Here is a 25,681-nt window from a genome sequence, read left to right on the forward strand (position 1 = left end):
CTACAAACTGAGGAAGGGGACTTGCTCATTTGTAGTGCAGATGCACTTGCAGGTATCAACATTTAATTAGATAAATCTTCTGCTAAATGCACATAAGCCAGGAAACTATCATTAATATCTGAGTAACTCCTGTGTCAGTCTTTCCTAGCCCTAGGGTTGGGAACAGGTCAGAAGAGTCTGGACAGGAGAAACAGAAATAAAAAAGGGTGCATGTGGATCAGCAGTGAGATTCATCAATTCTGATCTGGCAGAAAACACCTGGAGGGTTGGTGAGAGCCAGAAGAGGGTCCAGCACAAACTGGGGCAGCTTCACAGGAAGAGAGGGATGAAAACTCAAACAGAGGAGATTGGAAACGTTGATGTAAGAAATAGCCTGGCTCCACTGCCTGGGGAAGTTGAGTATGAAGTAATCACTGCTCTCCTTCCTTTCTTGTCTGCCTTTGGCTTTCATTACTCTGCTTTATCAGTTTAATTCCTTCTCCAGAGCAAAGGAGTCAGATTCTGGGTCCTGTTGAGATTTCATTTCCTTCAAATTCTCTTTTTCATTCAGGCTGTAAGTGATGACTGAACGGGGACGGACACATAGGGTCAGCACATGCCCCCTATTTCTTCTCATATAAAGTTTCCTAAAGAATTTAAAGCATTTAAGAGGAAGAATCCATCATGAAACTAATGGAAAAAAGAAACCAAATAGAAAATCTCAAGGCAGTCATTGCCTCTGAAGCATTAAAGGCATGGCACAGCAGCAGAAGGAGAGAAAACAGTGCTGTGAAGAATAAAGAAATAATGAGCAGAACATCTGGGCATGAGAGGCAGAGTAGGAGAGAAAGGGGGAAACATCAGAAACCCCATTTGGTCGATGTTTGTGTTCATCAACACAGCAAGGGGGTAAAGCCAAGGCAGCAGAGCTGAGTTCCTGCAAAATGCAGGAACCCATAAGTTGTTCTTCCTATTTTGCCACCCAAGGACAGGGCTTCCCATGCAGAGAATTATCAGTGCAGAAAACAAGGCCTCCAAACAGAGATAATAAATAAATATAATTAGTTATTTATAATTTTAAATAGTATTGCCATTATTGTTTTTGTGCCATGTGGACACCTTGGAGAAGGACTCATGAACTCTAACATTTTATATTCTTGTTCTAAGTCCTGTAGAAATACAGAACACAGAGACTGTTCATGTCCCAGATCCAAGTTCTGTACGTGACCCTCTTTGTGTCACCTGCCACAAAAGGTGGATTTTTCTTTCACATCACAGTCACTCAGAAACAGTTCACAAGCCCCTACAGACTTCCTAAAAGCTCACAATCCCATTTCATACCTTGCAGCCACAGTGAGGAGAAATAAATTCTCAAAAAATGTGTATACTGAATTGTTCTATGGGAACTTCCATGCAGGAATAGTCAAAGAGGGGAAGACGTAATTGTGAAAAAACAGAATTTTATTCACCAGTCAGGAGGGATTTCTTCCCTCTTTCAGCTGTTTCTGACAAGCAAAGGAGTTATTTCCCATCTTTCTCGTTCTTTGAAAGAAACAAACTGGTAACATTTCTCCACTACCTGCCATCATTAGTAAGTCTTAGTGCTGAACAAACAAAAATATGTTCAGCAATATTCATTTTCCCCAAATAAGAAACAGTTTGTGTGCAGCAGGAGGAATGCAAGAGGAATCAACACCCTGCACTTACGACTGCTTAACTTCTGGAAAGTTACTGCATCTTCAGGGAGTTTTGTGGTGAAACATCTCGCAAAAATGTAACCAGTAAGGAGGTGATAGAGTTTTGTTGATAACTCATCCTTTAACTAAGGAGATAAAGCTTTGTTGGGAGGGAAGGTGGCAGGATCTGGCTTGAAGTAAGCACCATATAATGAAAAGTGAGCTTTGAAGTCAGGATTTAAAGAGTTTAGAGTGAAATGTAGTCCCAGAGGTAAAATGAAACAAATTTAAAACATATCTACAAAAATTTAAGAAAAAAATTTAAAATATTTAAAACTTAGAGGAAAAGGACAGCAAGCAGGATCTATGGAATGAAAGGGCTTTCAAACAAGAAATACACCAGAATCCTTCACTGGAAGATTAATCTCTCAGAGGGGATATGGTTTCTTTACTCAAAGCCACATGAAGTATGGAAGTCGTTGCCACAGGATGTGGGGAACAACTCAAAGATGCTCAGCGAGCCTGGGAAAATCTTCCCAGCGATTCAGCCTGCAAAGACTGGGGGAGCAGAACAGGGAGCAGCTGGGTTCTGCTCAGAGTGAGAGCCTGAAAGGATCCAGTCCCTTCCTGCCTGAGTGGGTGATAAAATTTAATCACATTGAGATTCAAAAGCCTTTCCAATGGCTCTGGGCTTCCACTATCTCTGAGTTGTGTCCTTTCAATTTGGAACAGGCAGGGGGAGGAGTTCAGAGTGAATAGTCCCCAGCTGTCAGGGTTATTCTGGATTTGGGTGATAAAGAACAAACTGGCTGGTGAAATGGTCTCTATTCACCTGGGGAGTTCTATGAATTCCTGAATCCAAACAATAGCCACTGCATAAGAAGTAGGGCTCATGATCAGCTCCTGGCATCATTCTGGGGGTAGGGGATGAGAAACAGGCTTTTTTTCCCCTTTTTTCCTTGCTTATGCCACTTCTGGACCAGGGAAAAACTGGGAAGCTCTTCTGTAAAGAACAAAGAGGGTCTCAAAACCACATCCCTGGGGGTGAAATGAACTGCCTGAAGTACACTGAGCTTTTCTCACTTCCACCACAGCACACAGTTTGTCTGCCCAGAGCTGGGCAGCAGAATAGAAATGAATTTATGCATGAGATGAACAGCAGGACCCTGATGGAAACACTCCCCTCTGATGGAAACACTCCCAGCAGCTAAAATGCAGAACTGTTTGCTTTAGAGGACACTGGTAACACAGATATCTACGCTCTGTCCTCCTTTACTTCTGCACTAAAATGTGCTGCAAGAAAAAGGGGAGGCAAATCTCCCCTCCTTCATCACACACAATGTGTTTTATCGGCTTTTCTCTGCGGTTTTATCAATTCCAGTCACAGCAGAAGCAGTTTGGACAGGACTCAGTAAATGGACCCTGATTTCCAGTTAGTTCCTTTGCCATTCTTTGCCCTTCTCTCCTTGGTGCTGGCCACAGGCAGCTGCTGCTGCGGTCAGGAGGAAATAAGACAGGATATTAAACTATAAATTTCTTCACTCGCTGCCTCAGTTTCTTATCTCAGCAATAGCACAAGTATCCTTCATCAAGATTACAGAGATCCCAGTGTTAATCCCTGTAAAGGGCTTCGGATCATGGGAGAGATGCACAAATTATGAGGAGGGAAAATGAGCTGCTCCAGAGCAGTACTTTGTGTCACATCCTGTCCCCAGAGCTGCTGTCACCCAGGAAAAAATTATCCAGGTGTCTTTTCTTTTTAATTTTCTTTCTTCCTTTTTTTTTTTTTTTTTTTGGTTTTGTAGACATTTTGTAACTGCATTACCTAAAGTAAAGAAACAGATTCTTGACCTCTGATAATAACCAGGAATGGTTCTTGTGCACTCCCATTGATTGAATTTTTGTCCTTTCAACATTTCCCCGAGCTCATTCAGCAACAGTGATGCTCCTCTTGCCATGAAGTGTTTGCTTTGACACTGCTGAAAACCCTTCCAGGCACCACAGGAAATGGTGAAAAACACTTTGAATTGTCAGCTCAATGTGCATGAACTGAAACTCACCTGGAGAAGAGTCATTGAGAGGGTTCAGGGCCGTCGCCCTCCGGATCTTCTCCAGACAAGTCTCTTGCTCCTTTTTAATGATGCAGTTGGAATGGGTTGCTGAAACCTGAAATATGGGGGGAAATGGGAAAAAAAACCCCAGTTACAAAATTAAAATAGTTACAGTTACAAAAAAACCCCAAAAACATTTAAAAAATTAATGGTGAGGTTATCAGGAAGCATCGGGAAGATTTAAGGTTCCATTACAAGAAAAAAAAAGAAGGAAGAAGAAAGAAAAATATCATTCAAAGTTGAACAAAAACTGTAACAAACTTCATTTTCTTTCCTTCATTTTTACTCTTCTTTTTTCTTCTTCTAGCAGGTCTAAGGCCAAATGAAGTAATTTAAATTCTCATAAATTATTTGGGGATTTTATATTGTTCCTCCTGTCAAAATGTGATTTCTAACGTGTTTGCTTTTTTTTATTTAATTCCTTCTTCATAAAAAGCTGAAACAAGGATATCTTTTAAATAGGGAAATAATTTAAAGAGGAATCAGGAATCAATTTAGGCTTGGTTTGATCCTCCACCAGTTTCTTGTGAGTCTTTGCACAATTCATTAAAATCTCTCTGGAATCCAAACCAAATTAAAAGCTGTTTCTCTTATTCTTTCACCTTGTTCATTCCTCAGTGTTAACTTTATTTATTCCCAGAGAATTCACAGCAAATTCTTTTGCCAAAAAGAATACAATGCCAATTAAACCAGGCTGGCTTGATCCAAATATTTTCCTTCTCTTTTTCTATTTTTCTATCTTTAACTCTCTAATACACCCCACTACAACAAAAAAGTAAAGGGGGAAAAAAGAAGGGAATAAAAATTTTGTTTATGAGAGGAACTCTGCAGACAACACAATCCAGGCAATCCCAAAGCAGCAACAAAATAACAATGTGACCCATTTCTGGAAATCAATCCAGGATTTCATTCCTATAGCAGCCAGGGGCCAGGGAATATCATTCAAGGAGAATAAAACCTCAGGTTTCATGAGATCACTTTACAGGGGCACAGCTGAGGTTCAAACCCCACTCAGTGAAAAAACACCATGAAAATCAGTGCCCTGGCTGAAGGTGGGCAAGGTCCTCCTGGTTCACTGGAGCAATTTCATTATTTCTTATTTCCCATCCCATTGCCTTCACTCTTGACAATGGAAAACCACAGAGGAAATGGAGTGTGACCCGTTTCCCCTTATCTGCTAAGTAGGGACAAGGAAACAGGGAAAGAAATACCCAAATTTAAGCTACTCTGGGTTGTTTTGGAGCCCCATCTGCACACTTCAGCTTTTCTTCCCTCACTTCCCAGGGAATGGAGTGAACAGTTGGGATCAGGGATGCACCAAAATACCATCATGCACTCAACACACCCTGACAGCAAATCCTAAGGCACATGAAATCCTTTCAGCAGCTAAAGTGGCTTATAAAAAAGGGGGAGAAAAATTTTTACACAGGCAGATAGTGACAGGACAAGGAGGAACAGTTTTAAAATAAAAGAGGGGAGATTTAGATCAAGACTCAGGAAGAAATTCTTCCCTGTGAGGGTGGGCAGGCCCTGGCACAGGGTGTCCAGAGAAGCTGTGGCTGCCCCTGGATCCCTGGAAGTGTCCAAGGCCAGGCTGGAGGGGCTTGGAGCAGCCTGGGATAGTGGAAGGTGTCCCACGGGAGGAGTCTGGAATGAGATTTCTCTTTAAGGTCCTTTCTAACCCACACCATTCAGTGAGTCTGTAATAATCCAGTTTGATGGTGCTTGTGTTGTGCTTTTGTTTGTGTGATGATGCTCTGAACCATCTGCACACTTCCAGCTTTGCAAAAAGCCACCACCCCTATTTCAGGGACAGAGAGGGTTGCTTGATGAACTCTCCTGGAAAGCTTTCCTCACCATTTGTAGGAACTCATAATGCTGCACAGTTTCATCATCTCCGAGATCCCAGTAATAAATTTCAGCTATTTTCCCCCAAGGGACACACCAGGCACAACCACATTATTAGATTTGTTTGTCTTCAAAACAAACATGGTTCTGTTTTAAGGGCTCCCAAGTGCCTGGAAAAGATAAACTGTCACAGATCTCTAGGATCTCCCAAGAACATAAGGGCTTTTGCTACATCATCCCTTAAGCCTCCCCAAAGATAGAGAAAATTGCATTGGCTGACATTCAAATTCTTAGAATATATTTTTAAAAGATAAAAGGGAAATAGCAAAGAAACCCAGAGTTCTGCTGCTAGTGCAGGTTCACTCTCCACAGTTGCCCAGGTGTGAAAAGAGTGGTCAGGGGTTGTCTCAATACACAAACGTGGCAGCTTCTGTACAGCTCACCAGGTACCAGTTGGAAAAGCTGTCATTTAGTAATAATATTGTTATTATTATTACTATTACTACTATTACTACTACTGCTAACTGCTAATAATAATAATGCATTGTCTATGCAAGCAGGATGTGACTGAACAAAAGGAAATATTTCTTCACACAGTTATTGTTAACTTGCAGAACTTACAGAACGCTTCAGCTTGAGACTGTGGATGTTAAATGCTACACACAGATGCAGATATTTATCCAGAGTCCATCAAATGATGGAGGTTAGGGAGACACTAGCACAGGTTATTCCAGGCTGCCCCTGGATCCCTGGAAGGAAGTGTCCAAGGCCAGGCTGGATGGGGATTGGAGCAATCTGGGATAGCGGAAGGTGTCCCTGCCCAGGGCAGGGGGTGGAACTGATGATCTTTAAGGCCCCTTCCAACCCAAACCATTCCGTGATTCTATTCTAGAATACTAAGAAACCCACTATGGCCATGTCCTCAGAGACATTTGACAAGCAGGTTTAGATTCAATCCACAGTGAAAAAACAAAAGAGTGTGATTTATCCTTACTTTTTTTTTGGTATCTTCTTTGCTAGATCTGTATCAAAGCCAGGACTTGATTGATTATAAAGCAAGCCAAAGGTTAAAAGCTCAGACTTTACTGTTCTCCTTGCAGACTGGCACATCTAGTCAGATGTCTCTGACTAAACTGATTAAATTTAGTCAACCGTATCTCAGTAAGTCTGGCTTAGGAGGCTCAGGTGGGGACAGAGAGAGCACCAGAGCCACGTGCTTCACCTGTCCATGCAGCTTTGCTCAAGCTTTCAGTGCTGCCAGATTATTCTGGTGTGACTTCCCATAACCAACTCTGTGCCATTTTGTAGCACTTCATCAACAGATTTTACAAAAATAATTTTGGGGAACATGGAAACTGAAAGCAAAGGAAGGGAGGAAGCATCAACCTCAGTGTCAGAGAACATGAGCTGCCTGTCATCCATCCTAACAAGCAATTCCGTATCTGGGAAAATCAAAAAGGCTTGGACTGTTAATAACAAAAGGTTTGTCTGTTGAATGCAGAGAGGCTTTAATGTTATCACATTTTCCTGAAAGGATCCACGGGTTTGATGTTTCCCCATTGACCATGGAGTGGTAGAGCCTTTAACCTGCCAAGTCAGGCCCAAGTGGCAGTGTAAGCTTGAACTCCACGGCCTCCTGATCCCATTTCTTTTGCCCCGAGGACATTTGCAATTTCCTGTGTTCAGCAGAGACAGTCTGGTTTCAGTTTCCCAGAAGAGATCAATGATGTGTGCAGTTAAAGTCTGTTTTGACACGCACTAGAAAAACCAAGAATCCAAGTCGACAGTGCATGAAATTCACAGGTTTTTGAAAAATTTATTACTCTCAATGAAGTGAAAGATTTTGACTCACATCAGTTTAGAAAAGGTGTATATTCATTTAGATACAAAGACAGCAAAAGGGTCAATATCTGTTTAGTTCTGAGAGAACACAAGAAGTTGGCAGGACATTGTAGATGTACAACAAATTCAGAGCTTTCATTTTCCTTCCTTGGCTTTTATTAAGGTGGCCAGCACAAATATAAACTGCTATGTGCTGTGTGTAATTTCCAGCACTTAACTCTTTGCTCTTCCTTTGGCATTATGGTAAAATTAATATCAGATTTTTATATTGCAACTTACATATTTACAATAAATTTGGTCTATATATTTATATTTTTATATATATTTATAGAATATAAATTTGGTCTATATAATTATATATATATACCAACAGTGCAGAACAGTCCAGCCACAAAACCTGAACTGTCTTTGACTACATTCAGTTATTCAAAAAATACCATTTTGCCCATTTTATTCTCAATAAGAATATCACAACTACTATAAAACTTGATTTCCCTGCACGAGTCAACTCAGTGGATCTGCAGAAGTGAGATGTCACCAGTATTCCTGAGAAACTCCAGGGTCAGAAAATCTGCTTTGAAGTCCTAGTAATGACATGATGGTGAGCTGGGAATTCATTTGGCATTTCTATAAAGACCAGACCAAATATGGTAATTCAGTACCACTGGCTGTTCTTTCCTCTTCTGCATTTTTGTGCTGCATCTCTGAAGTCCTGACTTTTAATTTTTTTTTTTTTTTTAAGGAATGTGAACATTTCCACTCCATTCAGGATATGTCATATCAGGCACTGTGACAATGAGAGAGGTAAAGAAGGACAGGCAAGAATCAACAACAACAACGACAGCAAATCTTCATTAAATCCTTCATGGATATGGGTTTACATCAACGCAAAGATGAATTAGGGTGTGATTCAACTTTTGCCTAAGTGTTGTTTCTAAAATAATGCAAGAGAGGAGTTTAATCTGCAAGGTACATGAGATCACTCACTTCAAGCTGAATTACACACATTTTACTAATTGTTATGACTTCCAGTATTGGAAAGTTAGCTTCAAGAATGATAAATTGTTCTGTGAGCATTGCCAAAAGCAGCTCACTTTGTCATGGAAACAACACCATTAGATTGAGTCCCCGTTCTCACCAAGCAATGATTCAGCTGGTCAAACCAGGGCCAGGATTGCAAAATGTTGTGTTAAAAATAGAGGGGTTTGGGAAGGAGCTCTGATTGTCTGGATTTTCTTCCAGAACTGATTTGCATCATTGCTGGGCCCCACAACACCGGCTTGGCAGTCCAACAAGTTGCTGTCCCCAGAAAGGTCTGAGGTTTGTCACTTGACTGCATTTTTTGTCTTCCTGTGTAAATGGCACCCAAACCGCTGTGATTTCAAACTTCTCACTGAGTGAGGGGGTAAAGCCATTGGGAACTCATTCAAACCCAGCCACAATGGTGCAATCTGCAGCAGAGTTTGGATGCCATGGTTTAAGCAAATTGTGCAGGGAAAAAAAAAAAAAAAACCACCAGCAGAACCCGCTGCCAAGAAAAGGCATCGATCCCTTTCAGAGTGGCTGCTGTGAATTTAAGATATGGGCACCTTCTACCACTGATGGCTGCTGGAGAGATGCACATCCCACTGCAGATGAAAAAATAGCAGTAGCACATTCAACAGTTCCCTTCTCTCAGTGGATGCCTTCTGAAGTGAATGCTCGACAAAAGATGTGTTACACAACATGGGGTAAACCTGGTTTTGAGTTTGCCTGAACTTTCTTTTTGTAGTATCATAGAATTATGGGATGGCTTGGATTGGGAGGGACCTTAGAGATAATTTTTTCCAATTTTCCTGCCATGGGCAGGGACACCTTCCACTATCCCAAGCTGCTCCTAGCCCCGTCCAACCTGGCCTTGGACACTTCCAGGGATCCAGGGGCAGCCACGGCTTCTCTGGGCAATGTGTGCCAGGGCCTCAGCATCCTCATGGTAAGAATTTCTTCACAATATCCAATCTGAACCTACTCTCTTCCAGTTTAAAGCCATGTCCCTTTGTCCTGTCAGCACAGGCTCTCATAAACAGTCTCTCTCCGTCTTTCTTGAAGGTTCCCCAGTTGTAAATCCCCTCTTTGAGCATTGTGAAGCATTCCCAGGAGAGCTGAGGACTTCCATGGGAAGTATCATCTTGGATCAAACCAACTTATCCCTATCTCTAACAGCAGGTGATGCTTCTCAAAGCCTTGTACTGGCAAGGATGAACCACTCACTGGAAAAGTGATTAAAAATCCTGCTAGACATAATGTGCTTGAGATAAGAGTTTAACAGCCCTTCTGATTGCTGATTTTATTTCATAAAAATGGCTTTCTCCAGAAATTCCTGAGAATTTCTTCTCCAAAGATATAATTCTGAAGTACAACTCCCAGTAGGACAGGTTGGATTCTTCCTTCATTCCTCAGAGGCCAACACAGGGAAGAAAAGCTGATAATCTCCTGCCAGCATGGCAATCCCCACTTATTTTTCAAATTGTTCAAAGGAAAGGGAATTTAAGAAATCGGGGTCTACTCCCTTACAAAACTTTATGGGAAGATTCTCACCACTTTGAAAGCTTTTAATAGTGGTGCAAATTTGGGTTGCATGGCCTCACTGCAGGAGATCAGGGGTCCAGGGCTTGCAAATATCACTGACAATCACTTCCAAGGACACTTCCCAGCTCCTGACACAGGCTGGGACATGGCAGAGCTGTTGGCAAAGAGAACAGCCCAGTGGGGATCCAGGGTTTGGCCAAGTCTCTGTCACAGCAAGAGATTTCCTGGATGGGGGGTTACAGGCAAGTCATGCATATGTAAATTGCTGGAATTTGTGATTGACAAAGGAGGATAAATAATGAGTATTTTTTTCCTCTGTGGTCAGACTGCTCCAGCCTCAGGTAACCATTTCAGATTTAACATAGAAGTTCAGATTGATCAATTAATAAAAATTACTGGAGAGGAAGTTGAAGGGTGGGATCCCTGTTTTTTAACACATCGTGCCCAGCTGAGAAATGAGGATTTATATTGACATAAATCTGGGATGAGATGTTCAGATTCAGCTGAACACCTGAAATGAGGGAGCTGAAATAGAAACACTTTGATTTCTGAGCAATCTGGGACACGTGGTTCATAGAATCTGAGGAACTGCTGATCCAGAGGGGTAAACCTGTAGGTGACCATGATCCTGCTTTCCCAGATCCCAGATTTTCTCTGTTAGATCAATCTGCTGCCTTGGCAAAATGACTGGTTACTCTGAAGCCTGAAATTCCCATATAAACTCTGAACAGGGGGGTCCAGATGATCCTTAAGAAGGTCCCGGACCATCATTTTTACAGCTGTATTTTCTGTCAGCAACAGCAACGCAGAGGCACGTTCTCCTCTCCTATTTTCTCCAGAGGATTTTCAGGAAAGGTACACCTTTTTCACTCTTGAGGCAGCGCTGGCAATACAGGAATGTCCCCTGTTTAAAGCAGCCCTGGAACTCTGTATCAGCTGCCAGAGCAACCCAAAATCAATAGGATGTAAAAGATAACCTAAAGCTTTAACCTGCTTTTCCTGGTCTACAGATTTTGTGTTTAAAGCTTCAGTCCCTCCTACTCTTTGCCTTCACCCAGACATCCCTGTCTCTGGTGGCTTTCTCTGAATGATGGCAACTATCCATCACAGGTGTCTCCAGGGAGAATCATCATGGAAGCACAGGGTAATTCAGGTTGGAAGGGACCTCCGAAAGACTCCAGCTCAACCTTCCACTGGGAGCAGGGTCAGAAACAGGATTGGTAAAGCTTCTCAGGGTTTTTTCCACCCAGGTTTTGGAAAACTCTGAGAATGAGGACTGCACAACCTCGGTGGAGCTTACTCCAATGCTTACCTCTCCTCAGGGTGAAAAGGATTCTCTCCAGTATGACCCTCCCTTGTTTCAGGTGACACACACAGTTCATTTTCCTGCCACACATCATGATGAGAGCCCCGGCTCTTTCCTTCTCTTGGTCTCCTCATAGATACAATGAGGCTGCTACAAGGTTGCCCCCAAATTTTCTCTCCTTCCACCAGTAAAAAAAGCCAAATTTCCTCATCCTCTCCACACAGGCCATCTCGGTGTCTCTCCTTTGAACTTGCTGTTGTTGGCTGATGTATTTTATATATTGAGGAGCCTAAACTGGATGTAATATTCCAGAAGTAGTAGATTTAGATTAGATATTAGGAAGAAATTATCTTTTGTGAGGGTGGTGAGGCCCTGGCACAGGTTGCCCAGAGAACCTGTGGCTGCCCCTGGATCCCTGGAAGTGTCCAAGGCCAGGGCTTGGAGCAGCCTGGGATAGTGGAAGGTGTCCCTGCCCATGGCAGAGGGTGGAACAGGATGATCTTTAAGGTCCCTTCCAACCCAAACCATTCCATGATTCTGTGATTTTATAAGTGATCCATCAAGTGCGGAGTAGAAGGGAATAAACATTTCCTTTTATCTACTGACTTTGTTCTTGTTAATTCAGCCCAGGACACTGTCGGCCTTCTCTGCTTTCCTCAGGACTCATGCAAAGTGTGCAGAGTCAGGGCTCCCAAAAATACTTGTGTGGTTCATCACACTGCATAGAACTGTTGGGGAGGTTCTCTGAGGGAATCTGTGCTAACATCAGGCCTCTCTCACCGCGGAGACATCGGGAAACAGAGAAGCTTTCAGGAGCTCTGCAGCTGTCGTGCTGCTGGATGCCACATTCATTTGCAAAGCCAGCTCTTGTCGCTATTTGTTACTATTTGCCCATTTATACTTCATTACATTTAAACAAAACCCTGAAGAGAAAAGGTCCCCGACAGGAAATTTGTTTTGTAGAGGCTCCCAGCAAGTTCAGTGGGAGCCCCATCTGAGTCACACTTGGAACAGGAACACATTGATGAGCAGCTACAGCAGGCTGCAGAAAAACTTTCTACGCATACACGCACATACCCTGCCCAGGGGAGGAAGCTTTAATTAATCTGCTAATTAAATTAAAGCTATTTGCCCTCAACTATCACACACGCTCTTCCCTTTCTCTTTTCCCTGCAGGCAGCTCCAGTGAGTGCCTCGTGCTGCAGATCTTACTCCAATATTCCCTAAAGGGGCTCCGGGAATGGGGAGAGCACTGGAGAACAGAGGCAAACAGCTTGTTACAGCAGTGGTAATTGGGAGTGCTCAAGCTTATTCTCAATTTTCCTCCTTCTTTCAGTGCTCAGAGACATTGGGTTGGGTATTGTGCTAAAGTGGAGGATGAAAAAAAAATTCCCTCACTACTAAAAAACCCCACTGAGTTCCCAAAAAAATCAAATCTTTGCACAAAAGGCTGTACTTAGAGTTGTTTTCTCAGCAAACCTTTCTTTCTCCTTCTTGTTTCTGGAAGGTTTCATCACTATTTTGCTGTAAAAACTCAAGGAGGGGAATAAAGTACATTTTCCTGAAGAAAAGAAGGGAGCAGAGTGAATGGGGTATCAGAGCACCAGCGTGGAGCCCAGCTAAAGGGATCAGAAAGGAAAAGATGGGGCAGCCACAGCTTCTCTGGGCAACCAGTGCCAGGGCCTCCCCACCATCACAGGGAAGAATTTCTCCCTCATATCTTATCTAAACCTGCCCTCTGTCAGTTTTAAACCATTCCCCTTTGTTCTATCACTATATGCCCTTGTCAAAAGTCCCTCTCCAACTCTTTTGGAGGCCCCATGAGGTGTCCTTCAAGTAATCCAGTTTAGGGGTAAGGAAAAATTTACTTGGAGTTTTAAAAGGTGATGCAACCTCCTCCATGGGGAAAAAAACCCCAAAACTTAAGCAACCAAACCAAACCAAACTGAAAAAGAAAACAAACAAACAAAAAAACCCCAAACAAAAAAAAAAAACCCCTAAAACAAAACAAAACAAAAAACACAAAACAATACAAATAAAAAGAGAAAAAAACGAAAAAATAAGAAAGGGGAGAAAAAAAAAAGGTGAGATGTATTAACATATTACTGAAGCATGGCAGAAGATATTGAAACCGAATTTTCCACACAATAGAAAAATCCAAATTTTCCCCCTCTGAAGTTATTATCCACTGTGATCCTTCAGTCTGGGTTTATACCACAGAGAATGATACTAATGCCACTTTTATTAGGTGATCTAGCAAAGCAGAGTTCCTACTTTCATGACTGTCTGCCTACTGAAGGGCACCTTATCTCTGCTTTTAGGGCTGTCTCAATGCTGTGCTGCTGAGGAGCAGCAGGAAACACCTCTCTCACAGCCAGTTAATGTTTTGGACACTCAGTTTTGATCAGTATTTATGGCTTAAGTTATCAGGGTGAAAACAAAGAGAGACTTGCAGTGTCAGTGTTTGTTTCCTGCTGGCAACAAAAATGGGATCCCAAGGTGACTCGAGTGGCAGCAGATCCAGCACTGGGGAACCCCATCCCCATCCTCCTTCTTGGAAACTCTTATCTGTGCCTTATTTGTTCACCTTCAGCACCCCAGGCTGTACAGGCCAGCAGAAGTGCTGTGTACATGGTTGATCACCAGCATTCAAATATCTGGAAACAACTCTTGAACAGAAACTTTTCAATGCAGTTCTCAGGAAATAAAATCTCTGGTGGTACACAGTGATGTCCTGAGGGTGAATAACCAAGCCCTGGGTAGATAAATCCCTGCCAGAGGAGTGATCAGTTCCACCAACACAGTTCCCCCACTGATGCAGCAGGAGGGATTTGGTATGTTTGTAATTCATAGTTGTTTAACCACACGTAGCATCTCTGTCTTGGGCATTTGTAAGCTTAAAAATGACAATTTAATGACATTTAATGATGCCCTGGACACCACTGAATGTAGGAAGACACATTACCTGTTTTATAGTGTTTGTCTCATTAAATGTTTTAATTTCTCCATTAATGCAGATTAACAAATAATGACTTTCAGCTGGAGATTTGGCCTTTGTCTTTAACCCTATAACCCTATATATTATAGTCATATTATTTATATTTTATATATATTATATTTTCAGAGCCTGAGAACATGCAGCTCTGGACTAGGATTATGCCTTTTGATTTGGTTGCAGCACAAATGTACCCCTCTCAAGGACATGCAACGAACAGGTGATGGAAAATAGCTTTGGATCTCAAGTCCCCATGCCTGATGTTTCAAAGGAACAATAAAACCACAAAATTCTTTCAGAGATGCCATAAAAGAGAGGCCCAGACTCACAGCCAGCAGGGATCTGTGTATTAGCCACAAAAAACCCAAAATAAGCAGTAATTAATTACTGACATCTTCACAAGAGCTTGAGAGACAGGGAAACACAATCACACCCAGCTCCTTTCTTCAATCACAAGAACTGAATTCCAGAACATCTCAGACAAGGTATAACAATTAGAGGGGTTTTCTTTTTACACATTTTGAAAAATTCAGACACGTCCACCTCAATCCATTTTGTGAGGAGTTAGGAAGAGCAGATACAGGAGGAGAGCGGAGATGGAACCAGGAAATGACCAGAAAAAAAAAAAACAAAACAGATGAAACCGCTGGTCCAAATTACACTCAGGGCAAAATATCCAGAAATGTTTCCTACTAATATCTGGAGCCTTCCTACACCCTAGAAAACATTCCCTGGTTGAAGCTGACCCTGAACACACACGATTTTAATTTTTTTTTTTTTTTTCACATAGCTAGGGAATCGGATCCCCAAAAGTTGAGATTTTGGAAAGGTAAAAATTTGGACTAGAATGGAACAACATAGTTGAGAGCAGGTCTTGCTGCAGGTGTGTTACACATCCAGCTTCCTCGTTCTCCTTTCCAAATTTTTTCCTGCTTTTTTTTCCCTTTCCTAACATTTTATGTATCAGTATCATTATTTATTATTGCTGTATCAAGAATACTCTGCCATTGTAAACTCTAACTTAAAGTGCTTATGAACCATGATGTAAAAATGCAACTTACTACTAAATCCTGCAAGAAGCGCATTTCCTATCCGTGTGTGAGTCCTTATCCAAAGGCTTTGCTTCATGTGGCATCAGGATAGGAGCATAAAATGTGTGCAAAAATGAATTTATCATACATGCACTGCTCATGAGACCTTCTTAGAAAATCCTACCAGTGATCACGCAACATTTCCTGAGCCTAACCTCTAGGAGGTTTCGAAAAGTTCAGAAATGTCTTACGAAATATCACTGCAGAATTACTAGAAAACAAACTTAAACCAACAAAACCCAGTGCCAGATTGCATACCCGCCCTCAAATCTCTATTTTACTCTTATTTCACTGTGGGGTAGGGTTTGATTTAAGGAGAGATGACATGCAGGGACTGAGATGGTCTTCTGTTACCAACAGATCTCCCCCTTAAAGGGTGACTTCATTCCAAACAAACCAGCAGGGCTTGGATGCATTTCAAACCCTGACAGATAAGCCACAGGTCTCACTGTCAGAGCCTTGTCATGACCCAGATTCTGCTCCAACATGTTCTGCCTTTTGTGCTACACAGAAATTTCCTCAAAGGGACACATCACTAAATAAGGACAGATTCGGGGTGGATTTTATTAACCTGGCAGTGCAAGTCCTGTTGTCCTCAGCTCCAACAAGGTGCAGCAGTTAATCTGCATTTAATAAAAAGTTCATAAAAAGGCATTTCTGAAGCGTTGGCAGGTACAGGGACATTGCGGATGCAGAACTGCTGGCACAGGGGCTCTCTCCCAGGGTAGCAGATGCCTCAGCTGTGCTGTTTGCAGCTGACTGCAATGCCCAGGCTTTGAGACTCAGATCCTTTTCCATACTTAAACAAGAGAGAATTTTTCTTTTTCAGGAAAGGGAAAAAGAAAAAAAAAAAGGCTTTAGAGCCGAAGTATAAATGGTTACAGCTCTACTTTACAGATAAGAAGTGCTGGCTGATACATTCAAGCATCTCTTCCCCAATTTAATGTGCTAAAGGTGTAGTAAAAGTGTCAATAACTTGGCACCCTGGAGAAAGAGGTGAGAGTTCTGCTGGGGTTTTCGTGCATGTCATATTAATGGGGTCCTTGACTGTTGACTAAGAGAGCCCAATCTTATGTATTTGAGCTTGAAAATGCTGGATACTACTTCACCTGTGACATGGAATTACAGAACATGCTCAGTTGCAAGGGGCTCGCAAGGACCATTGAGGACCTGCACAGGACGCCCCAAAAATCCCACCAGGTGAGAGAGAATTGTCCAAGTGTTCATTGAGCTCTGTCAGGCTTGGTGCCATGACCACTTCCCTGGGAAACCTGTTCCAGTGCCAGACAAATCTCAGGTAGAAGAAACTCTTCCTGACACCCAACCACATCATAACCTCACTGACGGTGGTTCTGCAATCCTCAGCCATCCCTGATGTCCACATGCTTTGATGTGTCTTGATGTTTTATCCACCCCAGCAGCACAAGCCAAATTTTGCCTCTTTCTCAGTGGTGGCTGCTGAAAGCCACACAAAAATTGCAACCCAACCTCAGAATACCTTCCCTGGCTGGCAGGGCAGCCATGAGTTCATACCTGTGTCTTTTTCTTAGTACACCAAAACCTCAGAAGAGGTTGCTGCTCAGTTTCAGCTGGATATCCCCAATAAATGCCTGCCCAGGACCTGAAGTGCCCAGAATTTCTCAGTTATTGACCTTTAACAGTTTAATTTTCACCTTCCTGCTCATGTCCAGGTGCTAATTTCTCTTGTGCTGGTGAATTTCCAGTTACAAAAAAAACTCAGTTCCACCATGTACTTTAATTTTACTTCCCAGGGAGTCTAGGCACAGGCTGAGAGAGCTGGGGGTGTTCACCTGGAGAAGGCTTCAAGGAGATATTTGAGCCCTTTCCAGTGCCTAAAGGGGCTCCAGGAGAGCTGGAGAGGGACTTGGAACAAGGGATGGAGGGATGCAGGAATGGTTTTAAGCTGAAAGAGGGCAGGGATGGATGGGATATTGGGAAGAAATTGCTCCCTGTGAGGGTGGGGAGGCCCTGGCACAGGGTGCCCAGAGAAGCTGTGGCTGCCCCTGGATCCCTGGCAGTGTCCAAGGCCAGGTTGGACGGGGCTTGGAGCAGCCTGGGACAGTGGAAGGTGTCCCTGCCCCTGGCAGGGGGTGGCACTGGATGGGCTTTAAGGTCCCTTCCAACCCAAATCATTCCATGATTCTGTGATTCTCTATTGTCCATCTAGAGCCAGACATGTACAATGGAATAAAGACATGCAGAGCATTTTTTCTCCACTCATTAAAAAAAAAAAAAAAAGGAATATAGTTCCAAAGCCCTTGAAATGGTAATGTTAAATTGTGGTAATGTTCTAATTTATTCAGATTTCAGTTAACAGAAAGAAAATAGTTTAATGTTCCAGGGAGAATGACAGGATCAGAAATGGGAGCAGCTATTTTGGCTGCTTTGATTTCCCTGCTCTCAGAAGCAAACATTAACACATGTAAAAATTCTCTGTATAATACATGCTGAAGAGAGAAATAGAGCAGGGATTCCTCTGCCAGGAGAGCAAATTACTGTCATACTTCAGCTAAACAAAGATGTGAAAGCAAAACTGGTGAAACCTCTTTTATATTGTCCCTCACGGATTATTCTGGGTGATTCCAGTATGTTAACTCATTTATTTGATCCTCAAGATTACTGAGTTCAGAATTTCTACATTACACCTTTGATAAGAGATAAATATTTCACATTTTCACACGTGGAAAAAAATCACAAAGCTCTGAATAATAAAAACAATGTCCCAAAATGCCAAAAAGCAGTACTGAGAACAGAGTTTTCTCTAGATTAATGTTATTCATACACATGCCTGTCAAACTCCCCTTTTTTCTTCCTTGCAATACATTAAATAGGATTTAATTCTTCCCCAGTTTTAAGAGTTATTTTACAACGGCTTCTGCCAGCTTCTGCAGCTGCTTGGTGTTTGGTTTTTTTCCCAGATCCATGAGCACAGCTGGAGAATTGCCACTGCACGTTGCTCAACATCCCAGAGCTGCCCTCTGCAGCAGCACCGTGCAGTGGGAGCTGACCTCAGTACAAGATGAGCCACCCCTAAAATACTGATTGTCATTCACAAGGTGGCATTTTGGATTCTGTTAACAGAGCTGTGGGAAAAATCCAGGGATACAAAAGGGAAAAGAAGTTTAATCTCTATCTTTGTATTCCCTAAATTCAATAGCTGCACAATTAATGTTGCAACCAGTAGGTTACAGTGTGAAAACCAATGGAAAATAAACTTTATTATTTTTTGTCCCCATCTACTGCTTTAACTCACAGAAAAAAAAAAAATTCCTTGAATATGAAAATAGAACCAGCAAATAGTTGGATTAATCTAATAAATAAACTGCTATGGAGAAGGGAAATGTAAATCAATGCAAAATGAAGGCACTGCTTTGCAACAACACCCAGGGTGTCCCCAGCTGCTCTGCCATGTGCTACCCATGGATATGGATTTTGGGGGTGAAAATAATTTAGATACCAGCCGAGGTACAAAGAAGTGTGAGGGAAAAGGCAGAAAAATAGAGATGTTTGATCATCACTTCAGTGCAATGAATTAATGACCTGAGGTTGTGTTTCACTCAGATCCAAGTGATGAAAATTTTTAATGGTCTGAGCTGCAAAAGAGATGGAATATACAACACCACATTCCTTTTATTTTTATTTCAGGATAGCTGAAGATATAAAGCTCAGAATGTCTGAAAGCCAAGTGTCAGCCAGAGCTCCTCACCCCTGCACAGATCTCCAGGCAGGATGTGCTTCTCCACAGTGCTGAGAGATCAAACTCCTTGTACGTCACACATCTACCCTTGGCACCTCCACTAAGGCTTAAGCACACCTTGGCATCCAGTGGATTCCTCTTTCCACACCTTTCAGGGACAGGGCAGTGCTGCTGGCCTCTGACACAGGGAACTGAGCAGCAAGAAGCTGCAGAATTGCTCAAATCAAGCACCAAAAGGGTCAATAAGAACATTGACCCTCAAGCTCTCATAGTTCGGGTTACTGCTCTAATTGCCAGTCATCCTGAAGTGCCAGACACCTGAATTAGCTGTTAGATTTAAAAAATTTAAATAAATTTGTTGTGCTCTTTGAACAGCAGCACAAGTCATGAGCCATTGGTCACATGGAGCAGTGTCTCCCAGATCACAGAATCCCAGAATGGTTTGGGTTGGAAGGGACCTTAAACATCATCCAGTTCCAACCCCGACACCTTCCATTATCCCAGGGTGCTCCAAGCCCTGTCCAACCTGGCCTTGGACACTTCCAGGGATCCAGGGGCAGCCACAGCTTCTCTGGGCACCCTGTGCCAGGGCCTGCCCACCCTCACAGGGAACAATTTCCTCCCAATATCCCATCTAAATCTCTCCTCTTTCAGTTTAAAGCCATTAACCCCAGTCCTAAGATGAGCTCCAGTTTGGATACTCTTCTGTCTAACAAGTTTATTAAGTTTATTGTGAAATTTATCTTTCAGTTTGAAATTAAGAAAAAAGTCCCTGCCTAAACATCTGCACGAAACTGTTAGAAAATTGATTTTTCTGAGAATGTGGTTCTGTCAAATTTAGTTGAATCAACCAACAGCATTCAGGTTTTAAGGGTACGTGGATGACATGGAGGAATGGGAAGATAAATATATATGCATATATGTGATCATATTACTCTGCTTTCCTTAGGGTTTTAAAAGCCCTTCAGCATCTTTCAATCCATTCCCACCGATGCTGCCTGTCTGTACAAAATTCCTGGCTCTCCCACAGCTGCTCTGCAAATGAAGTGTTCCTGGGAATGCCTACAGCTACAGCCACTTATGGGATGAACAGTAAATTCATCATTTTGGGGGGCAAACGTTTTAAACTGAAAATACACAGTGAGAGTCGATAGTCATTTTAAATGAGATGCAGTTTGTTCACCTGCATTAGTTCAGACACAATAAACACCATATGATGCCCAAAAGGTTTAGATTTTGCATATCTGTGTTGCTGGAAGAGCTACTAAAATGGACTTGGATTGAAACTACACGAGAATTTAATTTCTACTGCAGAAATGGCAAATTTGCCATTTGTTGTATGTTTTTTAAATAATGGAGCAAATTATCATAACTGGCTAACAGAGATCTAATAACTAAAACCAGCTCAGCCAGAGGGCAGCAGGAAAAAGAACATTTTAATATCTCTGAGGAAGCGAAAACAACATTCTACCCTTGAGCTTTAGCAGATCTCTAATCCTATTCCAATCTACATTTTGCATTGTCTGTTATCTTGAAAGCCCTCAGCAAAGAAGAAAGCAGAAAGTGAAGGTCTGAAATAGTTTTATGGCAAATAGCAAACATGTTCAGATGTGGCTCTCAGGGAAGAATAATTAAAACCAAATTAAAATCCTTGGACTGCCCCTTCCCAAATGTGCAAATATCAGTAGGTGAAATTGTTGACAAACTGTTTCAGCTGTCTTCAAACCAAAGCAAAGCCTGGATTTAGCCTAAATAACCCCTGAATGACACATTTTGGTCACAGATTCGGAGCTGGAGAGAGCCTGTGGGGCCAAAATCATTGGAAAAGAGGACACAGCAGATAAAAGTGTTTTGTTCTGTCTACAGCTCTTAGGGAATTAATACTCTCTTAGAGAAGTTTGCACTCCAAAAGAAGCCCACTGAGCAAGAAAAGAGCACGGCAGAAATGTGTTATTGGGAAGGGCAGGAACAGTGAAATCCTTTATCACTTTGAAATCCTCAATAGAAATCCAGATATAAAGGAGGCTGGAACAGTGAGGTCAGGCACTGAACACGTACAAAGGTTGGGAAAGCATCAAACTCCCCAGCACACATTAAATCTGGCCGAAAGATGTTCCTTGAGACTATTTTCCCTCAACATGTTGATTGGAGTTACAGTCTAAACCATATTGATAGCCAAAAAAAAAAAAAAATCCACAAGCAACTGGCATTTGTTTCTTTTGAAAAGAGCTGAGGAGTTTTAAAAAGTGTTCATTTCCATATTGTTTCTTGTCTGAAGAAAAAGTGGATTCAGAAAAAAAAGGGAGAAAAAGTGGTTGAAATTGAGACTGGATTCTTTGAACTCTACTGGAAATAATAATTCTATGAAAGCACTACAAAATATTTTTAAAATATTGTTCTGTGGGGAAAATATTTTCCCTGTTCTGTTTAAAATAGATATTCTTTGGATTTGGGGTGTTTTTTATAATGAAGTATTTAATTTTATAATCCGAATTATTTAATGGATGCATTTGCCATTTTTCTTTACTCCAGACACAAAGATCCAATGGCATTTGCCCTCACCCATACAAGAACACACATTTAGTATTCAATTTTTAAAATGTGTTCCAGGAAGCAGCAGTGGTAAACAGCATTTGGGATAACCTTACAAACCACCCTACCAAGATGAGTCACAAGATACTGAAAATATAAGACAATCAATTGGGCAAGGGTGAGTTTCTGTCATCTATTCATGATGCACATAACATTTATAAATGCTCAATAAAAATGAGGTTTCAAAAAACTAAAGAAACCAAAGTCTAATCTAAGGTAGTTTTTGAGGGCCCTGCAGTAAAGAGAGCATTAGGGGGATTTTAGGATGGGTTATACCAGTATCTAAAGGTGTTTGTCCCTTGACACTGAGTAGAGAAGAATCATGATTATATGTTAATATAGATAAATATCTTAATCTGAGGCCCTGGCCCAGGGTGCCCAGAGAAGCTGGGGCTGCCCCTGGATCCCTGGAAGTGTCCAAGGCCAGGTTGGACAGGGCTTGGAGAAATCTGGGATAGTGGAAGGTGTCCCTGCCATGGCAGAGGTGGGACTGGATGGTCTTTAAGGTCCCTTCCAGCCGAAATCATTCAATGATTCTCTGATTCTAATCCAGACATCCAGCATTTAGGTGGCTAATTACTGCTCTAAGTAAATTTCCTGACTTATTTAGGTGCAGAACTCAGCTCTAACATGCACAGGGAAGTACAGAAGCAGCACTGATGCATTCATGTTGTCCTTTAAGGAAAAACTGGCATGAAATAAATGTATCACAGAGATCATCAGATTTTAGTAGAGACAGGATCCATATCTTCAAAATCTGCACTTCCAAGTCATTTTCATGGGGAAAATAGACCTGAGAGAAACACAACTTCCTTTTCAGGAGCATAAGTCACTCTGGAGTGAGCAATTCACCCCTTGCCCAGGGAAACGGAGAGGGGTTTGTGCAGCTGGGTTCTGTGCCCTTGCAGTGACAGCAACACTTGGGCTTTAGGGCTGGCAGTTCTTTCTAACAGGCCTCACAGATTTTGGTTAAACAGCCACATTGTCATGGCTTTGGAAAAGAAGCCCTGGAAACCCCCTCAAGCCCGGCAGGCTTTGCCTTACATCAACTTCCCGACCCCACAGCTGTGCTCAGGACACCTCTGGAAGTTTGGTCTGGAGAGTTTGACCCCATCTGCTCCCCCAGGAAAGCTTTGAGCAGCACTCCCTGATCCCCAGGCAGGGCTCAGTCCTGCCACAGGACACACATCCACTCTGAGAAGCAGCAGAGCTCATTTCACACATTGGGAAAAAACCCTTTATTGCAAGCCCTGCTGAGAGGGGCAGGTGGGAATACAAGAGACCAAATCCCTAATAGAGGAATAGTGCTGTAAATGTGATTTTTTCATAGTTTTGTCCTTTCTTCCTGCTCTTTTGCTTCCATTTCCCCCTCCTCTCCATGCAGCTTTGGTTCTGCATCACAGCTCTCCCCTCAAGCTGCCTGCACAGGAAATCCTCCTGGGCTGCACACTCAGCAAACCCAAGTTGCAGGCAAGCAACATTCTTGCTAGAGACTTGAAAAATATCCCTCCAGGAGCTGGATAATAACAGCTGAGCAACAAGAAAAACCACTGATTCTGATTTTACTTTTTTTTTATTTTTTTACAGGCTCCTTTTTAAGAACTCCTCCTAACGCCCAGTTTGTTGTTTGACTGCTCATCCCACTCTCCTGCAAGCTCATGAACTCAAAACCAGCAGGGAAAAAAAAATCACATGAATGTCCTTATATCAGTGTTGTCATCATTTTATTTGCCTGTCACAGAAATTATTGCTACTTCCAGAGGGCAAAAAAGTGAAGACATTAACGTAATATACGGCAACTACTTTTTGCTTTGTTACCTGCTGCCTTGCATTTCTAAGACTGGGATTTCTTGTCTGTCTAAAGGAAAGTTGTGGTAGATACCTGTGTTTTCTCACAGTGTTGTGAACCACATTTTGGTAGAATATGTGTATTTTTAGACTTTTTTTTCTCCCCTGTCATTTATCTTTTGTGAAAATCAGCTTAATAAGCTTAAAAAGCTTCAAGACCAGGTTGAACTGGGCCCTGAAAATCCTGGTCTAGTGGGAGGGGTCCCTGCTCAGGGAAGGGGGGGTTGACATTACCTGACCTTTAAGGTCCAAAATCATTCTATAATTCTATGAAAAATGTTTTAATCAGATGTCTTTCTTTAGCTTCTGCAATAACTCGTACTGGCACCTGAAGTGCCCAGGTGAGGTTACAAGAGCCAGGGCACCAGACAGAGCAACCAACGCAATATCCAGGGCTCCCACCACCTTCAGGAGTGTAAACACATTGAGTTTTCTCAGAAAATAACCCCAGAGACTTAGAGAAATCTCAGGTGGAGACATCACCCTGAGAGAACTCTCACTCCGGCACTCTCTGTAAGTCCCTATCCCGCCTAAGTGACAGGATAATGAACATCTGGAACTTGAAATCCTAATTTTTGTGCCTCAGAAAGGTGCTTGAAGTTGGTTGGTATCAAGGCCTCTGTGCTTTTGCCAAACTGCTCTTCTCAGATGATTTTTTGTGATACCAGAATTCTGAGCCTGCTCTTTGAAACTGCTCTACCCAGTATTACACATCCCAGGACTTTGTTTTTCTATTTTAAACAAGGCTTTTAAGAGGCTGCTATTTTCTGCTGCTTGCCCCCAGCACCAACTCCTCCTATTAAAAGGGAAAAGCTACAGCAGCATTAATGCCTTGGTTAGCTGAGTCTTTGTCTCCTGTGGAGAACATTCCCAGCAGCTCCCTGGCTGTGTTTGTACTTATTTATATTTTCATTCCATAAATAACAGGGAAGTCCCGTGCAACTGTGCACTGTGCTAGAGAAACCTACAGAGAGCTTGACTTCTCTAACAGGGTTATGAGATGCTACAAATCACCAGGCAGGTAAGCTCATTAAAAGCTCTCTCATTAAGCCCTGGAATGGAAAGAATAGTTTGCTTAAAGAGCAGGGACCAACCCAACCGTTTATGTTCGTGCCTGAGGAGCCTCACATTTGGGCTGCACTTAAAAACACTGCAGGCTGGGAGAGAAACTAGTAGAATATTGTGTCTGAATACACTGTGTCTCATCTTTTAAAAAATAACAGAGGCTGGAACGTAGATGATTCTATTTGAAGGCAGCCTGGCACTGGAAGTGACAGCCAGGGATGAATAATAGAGGATACAGAGAGTTCTCTGCTCTGTAGCCTTTACACACCCTGGGAAGATTGAGAGATACTACCCTCTCAGCAAACAAACAGGGGCTGAGCAAACACTTCAGTTTCTATCCTCACCTCTTCACGAATTGCTTAAACATTATCAGATCCAGATCAGATCCAATCTCTGCTCTGTGAGGTGCTGCCAGTACATCCAAATCTGTATTTGCCCATCTGACTCTCACTCCGGGATCACACTTCAGGGTTGTTATACAAGAGGCTTCACTTACACCTTCCCTTTTCCACATTTTTATTTTAAAGGAGACAGTAACATTCTTCCCAGCTACTCAAACATTGCGCAGAATATTCTCCCACTGGAAACATTTAAGCTTAGCAATATTAAATATGTACCCACAAGAAATTCCAAGTATTAGGTGAAGAAATACATCTGATCGAATTATTCCAGACACTTAGAACACCTGCATTGCAGTTACATTTAGAATTCAGTTCATACACCAAGCCAACTTTGTGAGTCATGAAACTCATTGTTTCTCAAGTACATTTAGAACCAGACAAAGGAACAATGGTTTAGGATCCTTTCTCCTCCATAATTTTATGATGACTTTTGTTAATATTTTCCAATTAAAAAAACCCCAAAACATTACCCAGCGTTATCACAGATGGATGGAATGTGAAGTCAATCAAAATGACAGTGAAAGTGAATTCACTTTTCACTTTTTAGAATGGTTGGGTTTGGAAGGGACCTCAAAGACCATCCAGTTCCAAGCCCTGCTATGGGCAGGGACTCCTTCCACTATCCCAGATTGTTCAGGGCT

At 42.2% G+C, this 25,681-nt stretch overlaps 1 protein-coding gene across 8 annotated transcripts in view; it reads right to left on the bottom strand.

The window, feature by feature from the left end:
• ADCYAP1R1 (ADCYAP receptor type I) overlaps positions 1 to 25,681 on the bottom strand; it is a 138,026-nt gene that overhangs the window by 77,304 nt on the left and 35,041 nt on the right. For all 8 annotated transcript variants that reach the window (XM_048313894.1, XM_048314429.1, XM_048314340.1 and 5 more), the window contains one exon: positions 3,716 to 3,821. In XM_048313894.1, coding sequence (XP_048169851.1) covers positions 3,716 to 3,821 — 106 coding nt within the window. The remainder of the gene's footprint in view (positions 1 to 3,715; positions 3,822 to 25,681) is intronic.

Source organism: Corvus hawaiiensis, chromosome 1 (assembly GCF_020740725.1).
Source record: "Corvus hawaiiensis isolate bCorHaw1 chromosome 1, bCorHaw1.pri.cur, whole genome shotgun sequence".
NCBI lineage: Eukaryota > Metazoa > Chordata > Aves > Passeriformes > Corvidae > Corvus > Corvus hawaiiensis.